The 20,700-nt window shown below is 39.9% G+C and overlaps 1 protein-coding gene across 3 annotated transcripts in view; it reads left to right on the top strand.

Annotated features, from left to right (window-relative positions):
- slc39a10 (solute carrier family 39 member 10) overlaps positions 1-18,120 on the top strand; it is a 28,554-nt gene extending 10,434 nt beyond the window's left edge. For 2 of the 3 annotated variants that reach the window (XM_032568518.1, XM_032568519.1), the window contains exons 2-10: positions 5,196-6,236; positions 7,002-7,179; positions 10,807-10,982; positions 11,677-11,862; positions 11,944-12,052; positions 13,004-13,300; positions 13,887-13,967; positions 16,461-16,651; positions 17,384-18,120. In XM_032568518.1, coding sequence (XP_032424409.1) covers positions 5,217-6,236; positions 7,002-7,179; positions 10,807-10,982; positions 11,677-11,862; positions 11,944-12,052; positions 13,004-13,300; positions 13,887-13,967; positions 16,461-16,651; positions 17,384-17,536 — 2,391 coding nt within the window. In that variant the 5' untranslated portion in view covers positions 5,196-5,216 and the 3' untranslated portion in view covers positions 17,537-18,120. Of the gene's footprint in view, positions 1-1,649; positions 1,778-5,195; positions 6,237-7,001; positions 7,180-10,806; positions 10,983-11,676; positions 11,863-11,943; positions 12,053-13,003; positions 13,301-13,886; positions 13,968-16,460; positions 16,652-17,383 lie in introns of those variants that run through there. The other variant, XM_032568517.1, reaches the window with a different exon arrangement.
- The last annotated feature ends 2,580 nt before the right edge of the window (positions 18,121-20,700 follow it).

Here is a 20,700-nt window from a genome sequence, read left to right as displayed (position 1 = left end):
AATTTTATTCTCATAATATTATTCCTGCAATCTTATATTCTTTATTCTCGGATTTAATTTTTTGTATTTGATCTTTTTCTTAGTGTGGCCGTAACACTCTGCCGATGTAAATCATCCCAAAAATAGAAGAATAGTTGATGATCAAAATTCCCTCTCATGTTTTAGTAAAACATGAATCTTGTGCTGAGGTTTCAGCTCCTGACTTGTGATGAAGAGTCGGTGCAGGATGAAGATGAGGAAAGAACGACTCCTCACATTTATGCCGAGGGGAAGTGATGCGAGTTTCCTTGGCTGATAATTTATAACTTCTTCCAGAGCGGCGGAGTCAAGAGTCAGCGCTCACGATGCCGCTTAGCGCTTCTTCTGGACGACTTGCTGTTTCCACAAACCGACGGGCTAATTCAGAAAAAGGGGCACACCTAAAACATTCAGGGCCCCGAGTCGAGTCGGACACCTCCGCTTTCAGAAAATATCTTTAGTTCATTGGATATTGTTTTCTTTTTTTGGTGTGTTTGCGAGCGGCGCTTCCTGAGTTGTGCGGGTTTTGTTTTGTTTTTGTTTTTTCTGGTGTGTTTGTGAGCGGCGCGTCCTGAGTTGTGCGTTTGCCTCAGAGTTTGGCTTCGATCCTCAGCGCGCGCCCTGCAAACAGCCGCCTGCTGCGGAGATGGGAGGGATGTTTTCACCGTGTGAGAATCATATGAAGCAGCTTAGAGGTCAAAGCTGTTGTTTTTCTGCTTCTGCGAAGGAATGCCAGCCTTCCCTCTCATGTCGAATACCTAGAAACAATGCTGAAAAAAACTTTCCTCTAACAAAATGAGCAGAATTTGAGCTTTATTAGTGTGGCAATTAATTTTGTTACGTTTAACAGCAGCTGTTTAAAGAGGGTTTCTAGAATAAAATTATGTTTATACCTTTAACTGCTGTCTTCCGTGTTATTCAGTAAGAGTTAACATATTTTACTCAAGTAAAGTAAAATAAAAAAGCAAGTCCAAGAAATTACTCAAGTACGAATAAAAAACATATTTGGTAAAAAGTCTATTCAAATACTGATCAAATTATCAATCATTTGGTATTTAAAAATTACCTAATCAGACAGACCAATAACAATTAATATTGTTCCAGTAATATTAATTAATAAATTACAATACTGTTGTTGTTTTGAGATCATTTTAAAGTAATATATTGTTAATGTTGAGACTAATAAACTTGAATTTGCTAAAGAACACTTTACGTTTGAACTAGAAAAAGTGAAACAACCAAAGAAAGCAATAAATTAAATAGAAAAAAACCTGGAATCATAAAGAAAATTAAAAAAAATATGATTGAGCTCATTTTAATTTAATTAATTGATCTTTATAGAAAGTCTTTTGTGGTTTTCAGCCTGATGACGGGATTATTGTCTCGTCTTAATCAGCCCTCAGTGTCGTTGTGGTGATTGCATCTCTTAACTTCCATCTCAATTAGCATAAAGCGAGTTAAAACGCTGTAAAACTGCTGCAGAATAATATTTTACAGTCAAACCAGTTGATCTCAGAGTGAATAAAGATTTTCTTGTTCATTAAATACCAAACTCTACAACAAAGAGTCGTGTCAGGAAGTGGCTGCAGGGTGCTGCTGAGAGGGTGTGTTCTTAAAAATAGGCCCTGGTTGGGTTCAAAGGTCAGTGCCGCCTGGTCTATAAACACAGAGCAGTCTGCAGCGGTGAAGAAGCTCCTGTGTTCCAGCAGCTGAGGTTTGTTGTTGGTCGGAGTGAGTTTCACTCATTCCTGGGGTTCAGGTAGGTCCATCCCATTTTATTTTAATCAGAATTAGGTTTGTTTTTAATAACTAAAGTTTTTATTTTTAAATATTTGCAACAGATCAAATCTTTTGAAGCAGATTATGTGATAATAATTATCAGAAATTGTCTGTGTTTAATGTGAAAATTGTTTTAAAGAAGACAAACTGTAGAGAGGAAGGAAGTCCTGGATGATCTGATTAGCTCTGATTTAATCGGGTCAATGATCGATCAGTCAACAAGGTGGCCGTTTCCTACCGTGTTGATGGGAATGAAACGCCGGTTTCCATCTTATGTTTATTCACTGGCTGATGTTAGCTGTTCTTCTGCACTGAGTGAATTTTGCAGCAACACCAGAAAGTATTCACATCACATATTTACATCAGAAACTTTTATTAGACCAATTTGAGCACATATGTGGTACAATGTGAAAACACACTTTAGGAGATGAAAAGTTATTTAAAAATGTAAGTTATGTATATAAATGTTCACATCTAGGTCTGTCACAATAACAAACTTTGCTGGATGATAAATTGTCCCAGAAACGATATTGTTGTTCTGAGAATATTATCAAGTTGTTTAATTGTGTAATAATGTAAGCCCACCCACTTAAAGATCAATAAACTTTTAATTCTAGTGAACATTTACCACTGGAACTGGAGGACAATTTAAATTTCCAAAATAAATGAACAAAACAACAGAAAAAAAGTTATTTAGTCTCTGAAAATGAAATTGTCCTTCAAAAAAAAATCAAAGCAGCAGACTGAACACTTTTATTGTCCAGTCTTTGGTAGAAACAGAGAAAAGAGAAAAACAATAAATCAGGCAAATGGAAATGATTCAACTCGATTTAATTTATTTTGCAATTAATTTTTTTTGCAGATTGCGACAAGCATAACCACAGGTCTGGTATAGCCAGTTTTTCTCCCTTGTGGGAAAAAATGTTTATCTGGCAAAAGTTTAAGTCGCACTCAAACTTCTTCACTGCGTTCTATAACTTTAGACGGTTGAGGCTACCGCTAACTTATTGCTAACATACCTTTGCTAGCTAGCTAGCTAGCTTTTTTGCATCTGTCATGGTTAAGTGGAAATGTATCGCCAGTTGGATGGATGAAGTTCATGTTTTTCTGTGGAGATACAGGTCTTAGAAAGTTTTAAATTTATATTTTCAAATTTCATGTCAACATTTTTCTAAGACAAGAACACAGATGGCCGCTGGTGAAGTGCCCTAACCTCCCTACTCCTAGACTTGGTACAACATTGTTGCGTGTGATGATGGGTTGTGATGTTGCAGTCATTGCCTAGTGTTTGGTTTCTGAATGTTTGTCCAGATTCAGATTTATTTGTTAGTTTGTGTAGAGTGAGAAATCGATGCTGCTAAATATTGATGGTCTAGTTGGTGTTGAAACTTGACTGTGAGATGAGGATGAAACATCTTCCTCCTTGTTTTTAACAGTCCTGAGGCAGGAGAGCTCCGCGATAAACTTAGTTAACAAGCTGGCGGCCTAAAAGTGTGTGTGTGTGTGTGTGTGTGTGTGTGTGTGTGTGTGTGTGCTGCCTCACCTCTTCATCTAACCTCCCTTTATTTCCCTCTCTCCATGCCACCCACGGGCCTCGGCAGAGACCTTATGAGGATCATTTGACTGGAATCATATTGCTGCTTCAGGCTTTTTAAAGTGGGAGAAAACAAGCAATTTGTTTCTCAATCCTCTGTGGAGTTTGTTGGGCTGCAGAACGTTGGATCTGTTATTCCAACATGAGAGGTGCTGCAGCTTTGAAAGTACTGTTTGTCTACAAGCTTGTTATCTTAATTCTCCTGCTGGATCCATGAAATTTTGCTTTGGAGACTCGTCATCCTGCAGTGCGTTGGTGGTTAAGTGCAGCACTGGATCAGTGTGTCACTGCATTAGTGTGTCAGTGTTTCAGCGAGTCACTTTATCAGGGAGGCGGTTTATTACTGAGTTAGCGTGTCAGCGATTCATTGAGTAGCTACATCAGTGAGTAATAGTTTGGTGAGTCAGCTGTGTTTGCTCTGCTTTAATCCAACGCCAGTTTGTTTGTCTAGAACACAGGTGTCAAACTCCAGTCCTCAAGGGCTGCTGTCCTGCAGTTTTTAGATGTGCCACAGGTACAAACCACTGGAATGAAATGGCTTAATTACCTCCTCCTTGTGTAGATAAGTTGTCCAGAGCCTTGCTAATGACCTAATTATTCTATTCAGGTGTGGTGCAGCAGAGGCACGTCTAAAAGTTGCAGGACAGCGGCCCTCGAGGACTGGAGTTTGAGACCCCTGGTCTAGAAAGTCTGGTGTGAACCCGTAATGGGACCAAATAAGTGAACTCTGGTCCGCCTATAAGCCTTGGTGGATGTTTGGTTGAAGTGAACTTTGGTGCGGTTTGAATGAGTATGTGAACACTCCAAAAGCAGAAATCTGTGACAGCATGTTGGGGCCATAGTGGATAGAAAAATAAAGAATGAGTAGAAGATTTCTGCCAAAAAACTCAGAAATTTTCAGGAAAAAAATCTGAAATTTCCGAGCCCCAAAAGCTGGAAATTTGCTAGGAAAAGAACTCAGAAATTTTTAGATTAATCTTGGAAGTTTTAATTTGTAAAGTCCAAAGATTTGCTAGAATAAACACAGAAATTTGTAAGCTCAGACATTTTCTAGAAAAAGCTTGGAAATTTGGAGTTTATTTTAAAAGTTTAGCATTTTTTTACTTTTAAAACCTTGAACATTTCTCCTTTTTTTTCTTGAAAATTTCTCAGATTAATATAAAAAAAAGTTTTTTGGTGGAAGTTTTTTTCCCCATCTACAATGGCGCTAATACTCCGTTGTAGAAAGCGAACTTTGGCTCAAGGCATTCTGGGTAAATACAACCAAAACAAATGCTCATGTCGAGCGCTTGCTCAAGACTTGGCTCGTGACTTTTTACCAAAGACGATTGCTAAAATCTTACAAATTAATTTTTGATTACATTTTGTGATGAAGGAAGTTTCACTCAGTGTCGTTTCCTTCAGTGGTTCTTGGTGCAGCGCCCCCACAGGTGAGGAGGGGAACAGATTTTTCAAAATATTTTGTTGGTTTCACTCAGTTTATTGTGAAAGAGAACCAAGCAGCCGAAAATGTAACAAATGTTGCAACTTTGGTGCCTAATTGAACCGAGTCTACCTGACGATCAGGTGTGAAAGTGCAGTGACTCACTGGACCAGTTTTCAGTGTTCCAGTGAGTCTGTAGCTCTGTAGTTCATTGTTTTGGTGTGAAGCGTTACATCATCGTGTCTGTCCCTGAATAAACATTTCAGTGACTTAGTGTTTTAGCTTGTTGGTGTTTTAGTGAATTATTACCTCTGAATTTAATTTCAGTTTTGCCTCGTTAGGCGCCTCTGTGGTTATTAAGTGACTCTGTTTTTGTTGCAGGGGACCAATAACGAGGACACAATGCGAGTGCACGTACACACCAAATTCTGCTTCCTGTGCGTTCTCACCTTCATCTTCCATCACTGCAACCATTGCCACGGCGACGGACATGACCACCCAGCCGTCGGACATCAGCACAACGACCGGCAGATCTCCGAGGCTCCGTATGTCCGAGCCACCACCAAGTCCGACGCTCAAGAAGGGGGACCTCTAGAGGAAGAGCAGCGTTTCTACATCCAGAAGCTGTTCAGTCACTACGGACAGAAAGACCGCTTGGACTTCCAGGGCTTCCAGAGTCTCCTGATGAGTCTGGGTTTAGGTGAAGTGAAGTTGGTAGGTGTGGATCATGAGGATCTGGGTCATGACCATGTAACCCACCTTGACCTGCTGGACGTTCAGGAAGGGCTTCACTCACACTCATCCTCTAGCGACGGCCACAATCATGACCATCACAATCATGACCATCACAATCATGATCATCACAGTCATGATCATCACAGTCATGACCATCACAGTCATGATCATCACAGTCATGACCATCACAGTCATGACCATCATGACCACAAGCCCCGTCCTCCACAAACAGAACAGGTTCCCACACGATGCAGCCACACCACTCCTTCCAGTGCGCCTACTGGTGAGCCGAGTGGGAACCAGGAACAGTCTGATCATGATAGGCGTGGTTACAACCGGGATGAGGACCACCCACACCAGCAAACAGAGGTACAGGCCAGCCGCAAACATCTGACCTCTGTGCATCGTGACCACAGAAACCACAGCCATGACCGACACAATCACACCGACGGACAGCTGGAGCCGCCGGTCGGTCCGACGCAAAATCCACCCAGGAGGACCAGGAGGCCGGGAAAGGTCAGAGGCCAGCGGAGGCCCAACAAGTTACCGACACCTGAAACACCCCAATCTGGTGGTCATGACCACGCTCATAAAGACAAGAGAGAGGCTCCAGGTGTGGCTCCTGTGGTTCCAGCTTCACCAGTGCTTACAGAACATCCAGGTGGAATGACGCACCAGCATGAGAAGGTAGGACCTCACCTGATTGATTAACTGATCACTAATTATTCAGAAATCATTTTGGATGCTCCTGTTTTTGTCTTTCTACTCCCTAAAACGTTAGCTGATATGATTCTGGTATTTAGGGCTGAAACGATTAATCATGACTAATCATGAGTAATCATGACTCATCGTGATTGGTCGATTATTAAAATAATCAAATTAAATCAGCAAATTATTTAAATAATTGATTAATCATAATTAATTTGATTAAATCTGATTAATCATGACTGATCATGATTAATTGATGATTAAAATAATCAAATCACTGAAATACTTGATTAATCCATTACTAAAATTTGTTGATTATTTCAGTGATTGATTAATCATGATTGATCATGATTAATCAATTATTCAAATAATCGTCAACTCATTTAGTAATCGATTAATTGTTAACTGGAGTATTAATTGGTTACTCAGTTAGTGGATAATTTAGATTATGAATATTATTATGTTTTCTTTCATGATGCATTTCCTTACCAGTGATGTCACTCACCATCACCAAATCAACATTTTAATGGTATATAATTCATTAGTATAGTATCATATGTATCTATGCTTTTCAGTTATGAATAAAACTATATTTAGTATTTCTATTAAGGGTATTTTGCAAGATAAGCACTGAACACTTCACCTGGTTCAAATTCTGTTAAAAAATAATCTATTAATCGATTTAATTAGATTACTAAAGTAGTCATTAGTTTTCTTACTTTTTAACTCTTTCCACCTGCCCAGTGTTTGAACCTGACTCAGCTCCTCACCGACTACGGCCTGCATCCCGACTCGGTCATCTCCCCCAGCGAGTTCACCTACCTGTGCCCCGCCCTGCTCTACCAGATAGACAGGCGCCTCTGCATCCGCCATTTCCATCAGATGGAGGTGGAGCAGGAAGCCCTGGAGCCCATCAGTTCTGGTAAGCAGCCGAACATCGACCCGGCCCACTGTGGAGGTAACAGCCAACCTCTGAGGAGAACAGTAAAGGAGCTCTGATTAATGCTGATCGGATGGTCCGATGTGCAAAAAAATAATCAGGCATAAAATTACACTTGAAAAATCCAGAAGAAATTCTTCTGGATCATAATGAAAGTTTTGTTTCACGGCCTGCTCCTTTATTAAAAGGTTTAGCTGTAATGGTTCTGTGTTTACATTGTGGCAGAAGGAGCAGATATAAGGAAAGTGACTTGGAGTGGTGACCTTCTTTGGGGATTTATTAGCCTTTAAAACAGGAAAGTTCAGCGTTGCACAGTTAATGAGTAACAAGTTCCAGAAATAAGACCATAAACATTTTATACCGATAAGACCAGTACCAGTAATCACCTGATTAAGCCATTTATTAAGAACGTACGCAGCCTACAGCTGCGTTAAATGAAATGTTTCTGGTATTATCCTGGAAGTTGTGAAACCGTCACTGTAAACACTGAGCAGCTTGGTGAGTGGAGGGGTCATAAAATGTCCCGCTCAGACTAATTCAATGAGAATTAGTGCTTAAAAGGTCTGCTTCCTCCATTTCTGCTGCAATAATTTAACTTTAAAGATGTTTTTCTTCTTCCCGGACGGAATAAAGTTCAATTATTAAACATGGAGGAACCTGCGTCACATGAGCCCCACGCTGCCGCTCACAATAGTCATAAAAATGGAAATGATGACGGTAAAACAAGTCAAAAGGGCAGCGATGGCTCCTCATTAGAGGGAAACTAGAGGCGCTAGACATCAGGAAGCGCTGCGGCGCTGCCTCTCATCTACCTCCTGCTGGCCTTCATGGGGAGCTTCCCCCCCCTGCCGCCGCCGCCACTCACACCTTCTCTTCGCCAAGCCAATTAGGACGCCGTCGGCCATTTCTATGTGTAATTGGAGAGAAGCCTTCGTCTTCTCTCCTTTGTTACTGCGCCGCAGCGCCACACCTGCATTAAGGTAACGAGCTGCGTGAGCGTGAGGGAGCGGCGGCGACGCACCGCCCGGCTGATGTACAGCCGCCGCTCAGGGCGGCGAAGCTCCAACAGCGACAAATGGGAACGCAGCGAGCTGTGAAACCGTTTCCCTGTACAGCGCGGGAAAACAGGAAAACATGAGAGAGAAGGTTATCTGTGATGTTTGTCCTCCATAATGATTCGTCTGCATGATATTTACATCCTGAAAACTGCAGCTTAGACTGACAACACTATGTCTCTTTTCTTTCTTTCTTTCTTTCTTTCTTTCTTTCTTGGCTTTTTGTTTCTTCTGATTGTTTTCTTTTATTTTCTTTTTTTTAGCTTTTTTTTCTTGCATCATTTTCTTTTTCCTTTTTTCTTTTTCTTTCTTTCTGTCTTTCTTTTCCTCTTTTTCTCTCTTTTCCAATGTTTCTTTTTCTTTTTTCCCCTTTTTTGGTTTTGTTCTTTTTGTCTGTTTTCTTTTTCTCATATTCTTTCTTTCTTTTAGCTTTCTATTATTGTTTCTTTAGCTTTCTTTGTTCTCTCGCTCTCTTCCTGCCGCCAGGCTCTAAATCAGGGGTCTCAAACTCCAGTCCTCGAGGGCCGCAGTCCTGCAACTTTTAGATGTGCCTCAGCTGCACCACTTGAATAGAATAATTAGGTCATTAAGGCTCTGGAAAACTTATCTACACAAGAAGGAGGTCATTAAGTCATTTCATTCCAGTGTTTTGTACCTGTGCCACATCACAACTGAAGTTAACATAATTACTTTATTGTGCTATCAAATGCCACTATGTTACTGGAAAATACATAATATTGCCCCTTTAAAAACTTGTGGGAATTGATAAAAATTAACCAACGTATGATAAACACTACTATAACTAACAAAAACTAAACTGAAACCAAACAGTATCTAACTAATAATATCTAATTGATAGTAGCAAACACACAAAAAACTAATTGAACAAAACAACACTAAACTATAATGAAAAACCCAGAATTATTGTAACCCTGGGGAGGAGCCGTCATGCAGAACTGATCAGCCAATCAGATGCTGACTTAATGCTAAGAAAAATGTATGCTATTATTCCTTCTAGTGTTTTTAATAAGAAAGGGAGAGCAGGTATGTAAACAAAAACTATCTCCAGTGTTTTTGTTGGTATTTTCAGCCATCAAATGCAACATTAAATATAAACTTAATAAGCATTATTTTCTAACGCTGTGCGGTTTTAAGCTCCGATTCAGGTTTTCTTTGCCTCTAGGTAAAGTTTAACTCACCAACAAAATGTTTGTAGTTAAATCTGAGAATAATCCTTTGCTGATGCAGACGGAGCTGCAGTCTGTGAAACGTGTTTTAGTTTTGGTTAAAGCTGATTCTAAAGGACGAACTCCTGCGCTGGTTTTTACGACGCTGCGTCTGGAGTTACGGCCGCAGCGCTCCGTCGGGTTTATGAGCTTCAGCTGAGCCGCCTGGGACTCCACGCGCCTCCAGAACTCACCTGTCCTCGGCGCCGCTCTCATTTACTGCAGTACAGATGAACGTAATGGGAATCCAGAACAAACGTTGGACCGAGTGTGAACCAGTAAAACTGCTGCAGTAACTGGTTTAAATGGTCTAACTGGTTTGGATTTGAGATTCGAGTTAATTCCAGTTCCTCTGTTGAATGTGAGCGTTGCTATGGCAACCAGCACAGACTCGCCGTGACTTTCAATTTCATCCGACATTAAACTTTTGGTCGTCTCCGAGGAGAGGGTCACAAACGTTTCTCACCCACGACTCGGTCGGCATGGCAACAGCCGACAGGCGGGGGACACTTTAAATAATATTGTCTTTCTTTTTTTCTCTCTCGCTTTCTTTTTTTCCTTCTTTCTTTGTTTGTCTCTTTTTTCTTTTTCTTTCTATCTTTCTCTCTCTTTCCTTGTCTCTCCCTTTCTTTCTTTCTTTCTTTCTTTGTCTTTGTCTCTGTTTGTCTTTTTTCTCCTTTTTTCTCTCTTTCTTTCTTTGTCTCTGTTTGCTTCTCTCTTTCTTTCTGTATGTCTGTTTCTTTGTTTCTGCCACTGCAGTGACTCCCCCCAGAGGGGGGCCAGAGGGGACCATTGCCCCAATCAGAAAATCATGTTCAATTCATACAAAGGCATAAAGAGTCATATTCAATCAAAACATAAATGTAGAACCCAATAAATTATATATAATGAATTAATTACATACACTTTAACATCTTACAAATTTTAATGCACTTTATTTATTTATTTATTTTTTTACATCCAAAAGTCTGGAGCCAGAACCTTCGTTTTGTGTTGCTCTTAGACACGTAAATCTGACGCACAAAATACCTGCTTAAAGCTTGTCAATTTTCAAAACCCACTTTTAATCTGATAAATGAGCTTTATTGGAGCACATATTACAGTTTATCTGCAGTTGGTAGAGTTTCACATTGCATCATCTGATAATGTAATGACCTAAATAACATTGAAAACAATAAATATCTCTGTTGTTGAGCTGACGTGTCTATTTATCCGATAATTTAGCAGCAAAAAGTGTTTTCTGAGTTGAAAATGTTGCTTATTTTGTTGATGTATTGATAATATGTGAATGTTTACAGCCGGTCTTTTCTGATTGGTGGTCTGTGCAGTGTGGGTGTGGATCTGGGGCTTCGTCTCCATCACCATCATCAGCCTGCTGTCCCTTCTGGGGGTCGTTCTCGTCCCCATCCTCAAGCAGTCCTGCTTCAAGTTCCTGCTCACCTTCCTGGTGGCGCTAGCGGTGGGAACGCTCAGCGGAGACGCTCTCCTTCATCTGCTGCCTCATGTGAGTTCAGCCCGACCCGAAAACTCACGACATCCGGCTGGAATGAAAACCTTCTGGGTCAGAAAGACTGGATCCAAACAGCAGCTGAATAAAATTAAAAGGCTCAGAGCTTTTAGATAATCCGCTAATAGCTAATTTTAGCTAATTTTTGACTTAGCGCTTTTACCAACTAATATTTAGCAAAATGTTAGGCTCTTAGCATCGCTAAATAATAGCTAACGCTAAATGTTAGTTGGGATTAGTAACCTTGTGATTATGACTTTTATTCTCATAATTCTACTTTAAAATGCCTAAAAATGAATTTAAAACCCATAATTCAGACTTATTTTCATAATTATTACTTTAAAATTTTAATTAAAACATTTTAATTTTTTATTTAAAACTTTAATTATTATGATTATCACTTTAAAGCTCATAATTATGACTTCCTTTGGCGTTTTTTTAACTTTTCTTTTCTGTTTGAAATGGGCTTTCCTGTTATTGTGACCTCATAACTGTTGATAGAGTAAATTCTGCATAGAAAACATTGGTATCATTTGGACCAAACTCTGGAACAACCTGCAGGATATTTAAAAGTTTATTTTCTGGAACTTTTTTAGTCATTTTTTTCATCTAAAAAAATGATTGATAATATAATAATGATTGATAAAAATAACGCCAACGCCGTGTAATCCATCTGGTCTTCTCTCTGCAGTCTCAGGGCCATCACGACCACGACCACAGCCAGCACGACCACAGCCAGCACGGCGCCGGCGCCGATGCCGATCTGCTCACGGCCTTCGACGGCGTCTGGAAGGGCCTGACTGCGCTGGCCGGCATCTACCTCCTCTTCATCATTGAGCATTGCATCGGGATGTTCAAGCATCACAGAGACAAGAGGGTGAGATGGGTCGGCCAATCAGAACCGACGATCAGAACCGCCCATCAGAACCGCCTCATACCCGCTGTCGTTTCCCCGCAGGAGCTGAGGAAGCAGCACCAGGAGAGGAACATCGGCAGGAAGCTGTCGGACCATCAGCTGAGCCGCCGCTCCGACGCAGAATGGCTGAACCTGAAGCCGCTGGCAGAAGGTGAGAATGGGGTGTACAAACTTTATCACAGCAGCCAAAAGGCGAGAAAGGGGTGTACAAACTTTATCACAGCGGCCAAAAGGTGAGAACGGGGTGTACAAACTTTATCACAGCAGCCAAAAGGCGAGAAAGGGGTGTACAAACTTTATCACAGCAGCCAAAAGGCGAGAACGGGGTGTACAAACTTTATCACAGCGGCCAAAAGGTGAGAACGGGGTGTACAAACTTTATCACAGCGGCCAAAAGGTGAGAACGGGGTGTACAAACTTTATCACAGCGGCCAAAATGAGGAGTCAGGATTACTTATAATGCTTAGTAATGTAATTACTAAGCAAATAAAAACAAGGAAATTATGAGATGTAATAATATGAGAATAAAGTCGGAATAATAAAACTTTGTTTACATATTATTTCAACTTTATTTTCATACTTTTTTTATTTTTATTTTTTCCATTTTTTTCTCCGAAGAGTTTTTGCGGCGCTAGTGGCTCGTATTTTTTCCACAGTAGGCAGACAGGAAGGAGGGCGAGGAGAGGGGGGAAGACATGCGGCAAAGGTCGTCGGGACCGGGAGTCGAACCTGCGACGTCCACGTCGAGGACTAAGGCCTCCAAACGTGGGGTGTGCTAACCCCCTGCGCCACCACACCACAGCACGCCCCTTATTTTCATACTTTTACGACTTTATTCTCGTTATATTATGACATTATGTCTCATAGTTTGACTTTATACATGTATTTCAGTTTATTTTTTATTAGCGTAGCTTAATTCTCCGTCGTAGTAAATCGTGTTATAGCTAAAATTTTAATGTGTTTTGAATGGTTGTCTGATTAAGTGATTTAAAACTAAACACTCTCAGCTGAGGTGCCACATATGGCCCACGCGCCCCAGGTTTAGACGCTCAGGTCCGTGTTTCTGCTTCCTGGTTGTAACGTTTCCTCCCCTTTCGTTCAGACCCGGAGAGCTCCGCCGTTTCCTGCGACAACGCGCACAACGACACGCAGCTCAGCGAGCTGCAGCCACCCGACTCCCCCACCACCAAAACGCCGCTGGCGCCCGCGGGCGCCAGGCAGGACCGGCCGGCGCCCGGCACAGACGGAGGCCGCAAGGCCCGCAAACACGGACACGGACACTCCCACGGAGGAAACTGCCACTCGGACCAGGAGATGAAGGACGCCGGCATCGCCAGCATCGCCTGGATGGTCATCATGGGAGACGGGATGCACAACTTCAGCGACGGCCTGGCGATCGGTGGGAGACGCAGAGACACCATCAAAACAAACAAACGCACAACTGGCAGCGCCAACATTTTAACACATTATCCTCACACTATTACAACTTTATTTTCATATTATTATGACTTTATTTTTGTAATATTAGACTTTTTCCACATATTATTTTAACTTTATTCTTGCTTTAGGTTTATTTAAAATCTTTTGACTTTATTCTTTTAACACCAAGACTTTATTGTCCTTTTATAACGTCATACAACTATTTTTTTCACATATCATTAAGACTTTTTTTGTCTTCTCGTCACTTACTTTTTGTACTATTATTTTGTCACGATATTATGACTTTTATTCTTATAATACAATTTTCTGACTTTTTTCACGTATTATTGCGACTTTTCTCGTATTGAGGTGCCGACAGCGGCTTGTTTTTTTGAGTTTGAAAACACTTTAAATAGCAGCAAAACATAAAGTTTAAATGGAAATAACAGATTATTGACTCAGTAGATTGAATGAAATGATGAAAATTGTAATTTTTTTGTTGGTTTTGGTGATTTTTATTTTTTCTTTATGTGAAGTTTGACTGAAACTTGTGTTTTGCGGTGCAGGTGCGGCGTTCAGCTCCAACATAACGGGAGGCATCAGCACGTCTGTGGCCGTCTTCTGCCATGAACTACCTCATGAACTCGGTGAGTTCAAAATAATCAGAAATGATCGATTAGATATTCCTTCTGGGAGATCAATCGATTTCATCCACTAATCAGATTTTTGGTTGTTGAAGATTTATTTTTTGGAAAATCTGGATTTTGTCCCGCCAAGAACTGATTGGGTTCATCTTGTTTTACAGCTTCTACTAAAGACATAAAATTATGAGAAAAAAGTGGTAATATTGAAACAAAAGGTCATATAGGAAATGTAATATTATGAGAATAAGTGGCAGAGCAGTAATTTGAAATAATGTGAGAATAAAGTTCTTTAACAAAAAGTCAAAATATAAGAATAAAATTGTTATAATACAAGAAATAAGTCAGAATAATACGAGACTCATAATATTGCAACAAAAAAATTATATAAAAATTGTCATATGATGAGAATAATAAGTTGTACAATAGTAAGTCGATATAATGCAAGAATAAAGTTGTAAGATAAAAAGTCATAATATAAGAACAAAGTTGCAATAATATGAGAATAAACTCATAATATTAGAATAAAGTAATTAATTTATGATAACTTTGATACAAAAAATCAAATTAAAAACAAGAAATGTTGAGTGTTTTGTGAATCTTTCCTTTGCTTTTTTTTCTTTTTTCTTTTCTGGTCGCATAACTCAGAATAGGAACGATTAAAAAAATGTTTAAAATATTTTCTGTCGAGTGTAATTCCTATTTTAGAAAAGAAAGCAACAAATAGAAACCTTAGAGGAGCTGATGTGTTTATCTCATCGCCTTTATCTGCTTTTAGTCAGTAAATATGATCTGGACGCCGTAGAAACGTGTTGAGCTTCCAGACGTCCAGAATTCGCTCTTCGGTTTCCTGTAGAGGCTCATCAGGCGCGTCGCTGCGAGAGCGGCTCGTCTTCCCGCGTCTGGGCGGGAAGACGCCATCACGGCGCTGAGGGCTCTTCAGCCGCACACGGAGAAGCTAATTTGGCGGTGACGGGTGTGTTAATTGCGGTAGACGATGCGGCGGCGGCGTGTCTGAGGCAGGAGGAAGTGGAAGTGAGGAAGAGCGCGAGCCGGCGCTCTTCCTCCTGATTGATGAATGAGAGCAGAGCGATAATATATTCATCGCGGTAATTAGCGAGGAAAAGAGGACGCTGTTACAGGAAATGTAGGCCAACCCCCCACCTCCAAATCCAGGGCGTTTCCACGGAAACTCGGCCGCTCCTCGCGTTTGGCCCGGCGATGATTGAAGAGGCTAGACGCTGCGGCGGCGCGCAATCACAGAATAACAGAGAAAAACTCCAGACGGATCCAAGTATCAGAAATACCAGAACTTTCCCGGGTTTTAGTGATTTTTGCTGCCTAAAGTTTTAAAGTTTTATTTTTGCTTTAAAGAAGTTGAAATTGCTGCATATAACCTTCCCAAAAATATAGGATTTTAACATAATTCATATTTAAAGGGGAAATAATATTTTCTAAGTAGCTTCTTGATATAGCTGCCATAACTTACAACAAATCAGATCCTGAGGAGATGTTAAGTGCCAAAGATTAACTCCATGTTGGTCATTCATGTTAGCATAGGGCTGAACAAGATGGCTGAAAAACTTATAGCAATATAAAGGTTTCATATTAGCTGGTATTAATAATTATTGATTATTTTTTGTTTTAAAGATCTGAAATTCTGCCAAACTGAAAACAGTTTTATCCAGTTTTTACTCCACTAAGCTGTTTTTTATTTTTAAGCCGTCATAAGGCGCAATGGGGAAACTTTGCCAAGTTACCCAGCAGGTCGTTGCTAGGCAACCAAAGTTAGGGGAAACTTGAAACTGCTTATTACCCAGCAGGTCGTTGCTAGGCAACCAGAGACTGAGTTGATTCCACCCACTTAGCTTAGCCAGCCGCTGATCGGTTGAGCTTCCTCTGCCCACATCTCCCAGAATGCCTTGCGGTTCTGGATCTGAACTCTTTGAAACGGCTGAATATGTTATCACACGTATTATCTATTGATATTGATCAACTATTGATCACGATAGATATTTTTATTGATTTATTGCCCAGCAGTAAATTAGCATGAACTGTTTTCGCAGTATAAGTAAATCCCACCAGGAAGTTGCCGCGTTGCAATCGCAACTATTGGTGCTACTTCACTCATCATTTGCTAACTTTCCATGGACTTGCAATTTTCACAAGTCAGTGCAACTTTTCCACAAATCTGATCTAGTCTACTAAGCTGATCTAATATCACCCAGTACAAAAGAAGATCAGGGCCACTGAAAGAAAAAAAAATTAATTTGGACTTCAGTCTCAGAATTCAGACATTTTCTCAGAATGTCTGAAATGTTTAGTCTGATTTAGCTTCAGACAGCGAGGAAAAAATGTGTTTATGTTTTTATTTGGTCTATATAAATATCTGGTTTCAACCGTGTATAAATGTTCACAGAAAGTGACATATTTTCAGCTGTGACTGGTAGTTTATCTGGTAGTTTATCTGGTAGTTTGACTGGTTATTTGTGGTTCCAGGGGACTTTGCGGTCCTGCTGAAGGCCGGCATGTCGGTGAAGCAGGCCATCGTCTACAACCTGCTGTCCGCCCTCATGGCGTACGTCGGCATGGTGATCGGCACCGCCGTGGGCCAGTACACGCACAGCGTCACCAACTGGATCTTCGCCGTCACCGCCGGCATGTTCCTCTATGTGGCGCTGGTGGACATGGTAAGGTCACTCTGACCTCGAACCGGGGTTATTATAGTTCAGGGTTTTTCATTAGAGTTTAGTTTTATTTATTTGTGACATTTTGATTGTCTAATTTTGTTTGTTTTTATAAATGTTTTGAGTGTGTTTTCTAGTTTTTATTAGTTATTGCTTAGTTACGGTTTAGTTATTAGTTAAGTATTACTTAGTTTCAGTTTAGTTTTTTAGCTATTAGTTAAATATTGTAAATAATAGATTCATAAACACAAATATGAAGGATGTTATATCTATAATTTTAGTACGTTTTTAGTTTGATAAAGGCACAATATAGTTCCAGTTAGTTATAGTTTTATTTATTTCAGTTAATAAAACTGATTTCATTATTTCATTAGTTAGCTATAATAATCCTGGAGAGGAGCCGTCATGCAGAACTCATCAGCCAATCAGATGCTGAGTTACTGAGAGTATCTGATTGGTTGATTAGAGTAGCAGAATGTAGCTACATGCTGTTACATGATGCTATATGCTGCAATGTGATGTTACGTGCTGCTACACGGTGCTACGTGTTGCTACACAATGTTACATGATGCTACATGCTGTTACATGATGCTACATGCTGTTACATGATGCTATATGCTGCAATGTGATGTTACATGCTGCTACACGATGCTACGTGTTGCTACATGCTGCTACGTGTTGCTACATGATGTATAAAATGGATGCCATCATTCTGACGGTTGGTGTCGTCCCCAGCTGCCGGAGATGCTGCACGGCGACAGCGAGGAGCACAAGCGCTGCCACCTGGGCCACTTCGTCCTGCAGAACGTCGGCATGCTGACCGGCTTCGCCATCATGCTGCTAATCGCCATCTTTGAGGACCGCATCGTGTTCGACTTCGGCTTCTAGCGGCCGGACGAGCCTGCGTCCATCCTGCATGCGCTCCGTTCGTCTGCGTGTCGCGTCGTGCTGCTAGCGATGTTTACGAAGCACAACGCCCATCTGTGTCGTCGTCTTGTCCTTCGTCGAGTCCCACCTGCTGATGTCATCACGCTGCGTCCTGACGGGAACAGGAACATTCCTCTGCACAATATGTCGTGTTTTTACGTCGTCTGGGTTTGTAGGGAACCTGGATCGGTAGAGTAGCCGCCAAACAGGGCTGGGCGATAAATTCAATTCACCCTGAGTCGGTTTCTTGGTTTATGAAGAGTATTTTTTGGAAAATCTGGATTTTTTTTCCACCAATGCATCCTTTGCTTCCAGAGACATTTTGTTTCAAAAACATTTTTTACAGCTTCTGTTTATCTGGACTATACTTGATTTTAGTTTTAAATTATGAGAATAAATATGTACAACAATAGTTAAATAATACATTAAAGACGCAAGAATAAAGTTGTAAAATTACCAGAATATGTTTGTGATATTAGGAAAATAAAGTCGTAATTTTATGAGAACTCCAATTTGAGGAATAAATAAACATAATATTTGCTGAGCATCTTGTGAAGTTATACTTTTGTATCGGTAAAAGAAACATTTTTTAACTCATCAGCATCAAATTATTATCAGTAGCAGGACTTTGAAACAATTGTGCAACTGAGTTTATTTCAAATAAAGGACAAAATAAACTGAACTTGATCATGTTAAAACCTTTTTCCTTGAAATTTTAAGAAGTTTTTCTGGTAAAATTGCGTCTTTATCTGCTATTATGACTTTATTCTCAAAGCCCGGCTCTCACAGAAAAAATTCACTTTTTGAAAATATTTTCTTCTGTGCTTTAGAAAAAAAAGGGAGCAAAAAAATCTGTTAAACTTGGATCTGGTATGAAGAAATAATCACTTTTATTTTGGCTTTGTGTCGCCCAGCCCTGCTGACAGAGCCTGTTAGCTTTAGCATGTCCAGCTGTCCGCCATGTTTCTGAAAGGATTCAATGATCTGGAGCCAAACTGCAATGATTTCCACGACAGACATTCATGTTTTAATGAGATCTACGGAGTTACATAAGAGCCATAATGTTTGCACCAAAAAAGTAAAAATAAAAAAATTGAAGCCAGAAAAAAAAATATTGAAAACTGAAAAATTAAACCAATAAAACCAAAAGTCTATTTGAAATCAAAAATACATTTTGATACAAAAAAAATTTTAATGAAAAAAATTAAAACTAAAAATAGATTTGAAACTAAAAAATGTATTTTGAAACGGAACAAAGAATAGAAGCTAAAAAAAATCAAAACTGAAAAAAATTTAAACTAAAAATTATTTTGGAACTGAAAAATAATTCAAACTAAAGAACAATTTTGAAATTGGAAAATCAAGGTATACTTCTCGGATTAAACTTTTTGATTATTTTTTTGTTTTTCAGCTAAAAAAAAAAACATTTTTGGTCAAACTTTGTGGCACCAATTTATCTCCATAGAGAACCAACCTGAAGCTGTGAACTTGTCTCTGCTGCGGTTCTGATCTGTGCAGACTTTTTGCGTTTCTGTTGGACGCTGAAGCCGCCAAGAAACGTTTTGTTCATTCCAGGCTCTTCTGTTGGAGAGCTTCGCCGGCCGGCGCCTCCATCTTCATCACATTCCACTAGCGCATAAGCTAACGCGGCATTCATGACCGTATCCTGTCACTGTGTGACATCACCGTCTGGTCCCGCCCGGCGGCGAATCGTCCTCATGCTGTTTGAATCATGGAGCGTGAGACGCTAACGAGGTCCGACTGGACTCGTCATGTGAAGGCATTTTTTAATAATTTCATCAAACGTTCATGTAGTTTCAGCAACGGCCTTTTCATCCTTTCATCAGTTTTTTTGTTTTTTTTTAATTATAAATTTACAGTGGCTCTCAAATCAACACAACTAATTTAAAATATCAGATTAATGCTTTTTATGACTAATCTGCACAATTCAACTAAAAAATAGAAAAACATCATGCACACAAGTGAACACGGTGGTGGCAGCATCATGCTGTGTTGTTGCTTTTCTACAGATGGAGCTGGAAATTAAAACCCAGAGGGAGTTTGTTTCTCAGACTCCTACTGATAAACAAAATGTGGATTTAAAAAGAGGAAAATTTATTTTTTCAAGATGGTTCTGGATGAAAACTCAAAAAATGTTGAAAATTTTAGGTCAATTTGACCAAGACAAAAAGAGACCGAATTAAATTCACAGCCTTATTTCAGTTTAAGGCTGTGAATTCTCATTTTTACATCAAAGTGTAAAATTAAAATAAAAAAGGGTGTGTAAACATTTGAAAGCCACTGTAAAACTGAATGAAAATATGTAACAGACTTTGCTTTATGGAAGCCAATTGCTGCCATGAAAAACATAAATGCCCAATAATGAGTTTTAAAGTCATAGATACAAGAATAAGTCAAAATTATGACTTTATTTCAAAATTGTTTCAGAAAGTCGAAAGTATGACTTTTAAAGTTGAAATTGACTTAAAATCTCAAAATTGACTTTCAAAGTCAAAATTATGACTTTTTCTCCCCAAATTGGCTTTAAATCTCAAAAATTATGACTTTGAAATTCTGAATTATTTGTTTTTACCCCTCCAGGGGGGCTTTTGTGGGCTCTAGTGTCCCTTATATGACAGTAGGCTGACAGGAAATGGGGCAAATATCGTCGGGTCCGGGAGTCGAACCCGCGACGGCCGCGTCGAGGACTCAAGGCCTCCAAATATGGGTCGCACTAACCGCTACGCCACCACGGCACGCCCCGAAATTCTGAATTTTTATATCAAACTTATGAGCTCCTGTTGGGCTTTTATTTTGTCATTCATGACAGAAATGGCCTTCCATAAGAAATACATTAAAATAGGTAAACAGCTGCAGTATGGGTTAAATACTTGGGTCCAAAATGGAGGTAAGGAGCGACTGAAGTGACGGTGTGAATTAGTGAACCGACCCGGATCCGTTCCAGCAGAACCTGAATGTTTTTACTGTAATCTGGAATCGATTCATTTCGTCTCATTCTGTTGGACAAACATGGACTCCGCTCCAGGGATTCCTCGCTGCTGATTGGCCGTAAGAAGAAAACGCTTTGATCATTATTATTTTTATTATGTGTATTTTTGTTTTTG

This window comes from Xiphophorus hellerii, chromosome 7 (genome assembly GCF_003331165.1).
Source record: "Xiphophorus hellerii strain 12219 chromosome 7, Xiphophorus_hellerii-4.1, whole genome shotgun sequence".
NCBI lineage: Eukaryota > Metazoa > Chordata > Actinopteri > Cyprinodontiformes > Poeciliidae > Xiphophorus > Xiphophorus hellerii.
This window is presented reverse-complemented; position numbering and strand designations above follow the sequence as displayed.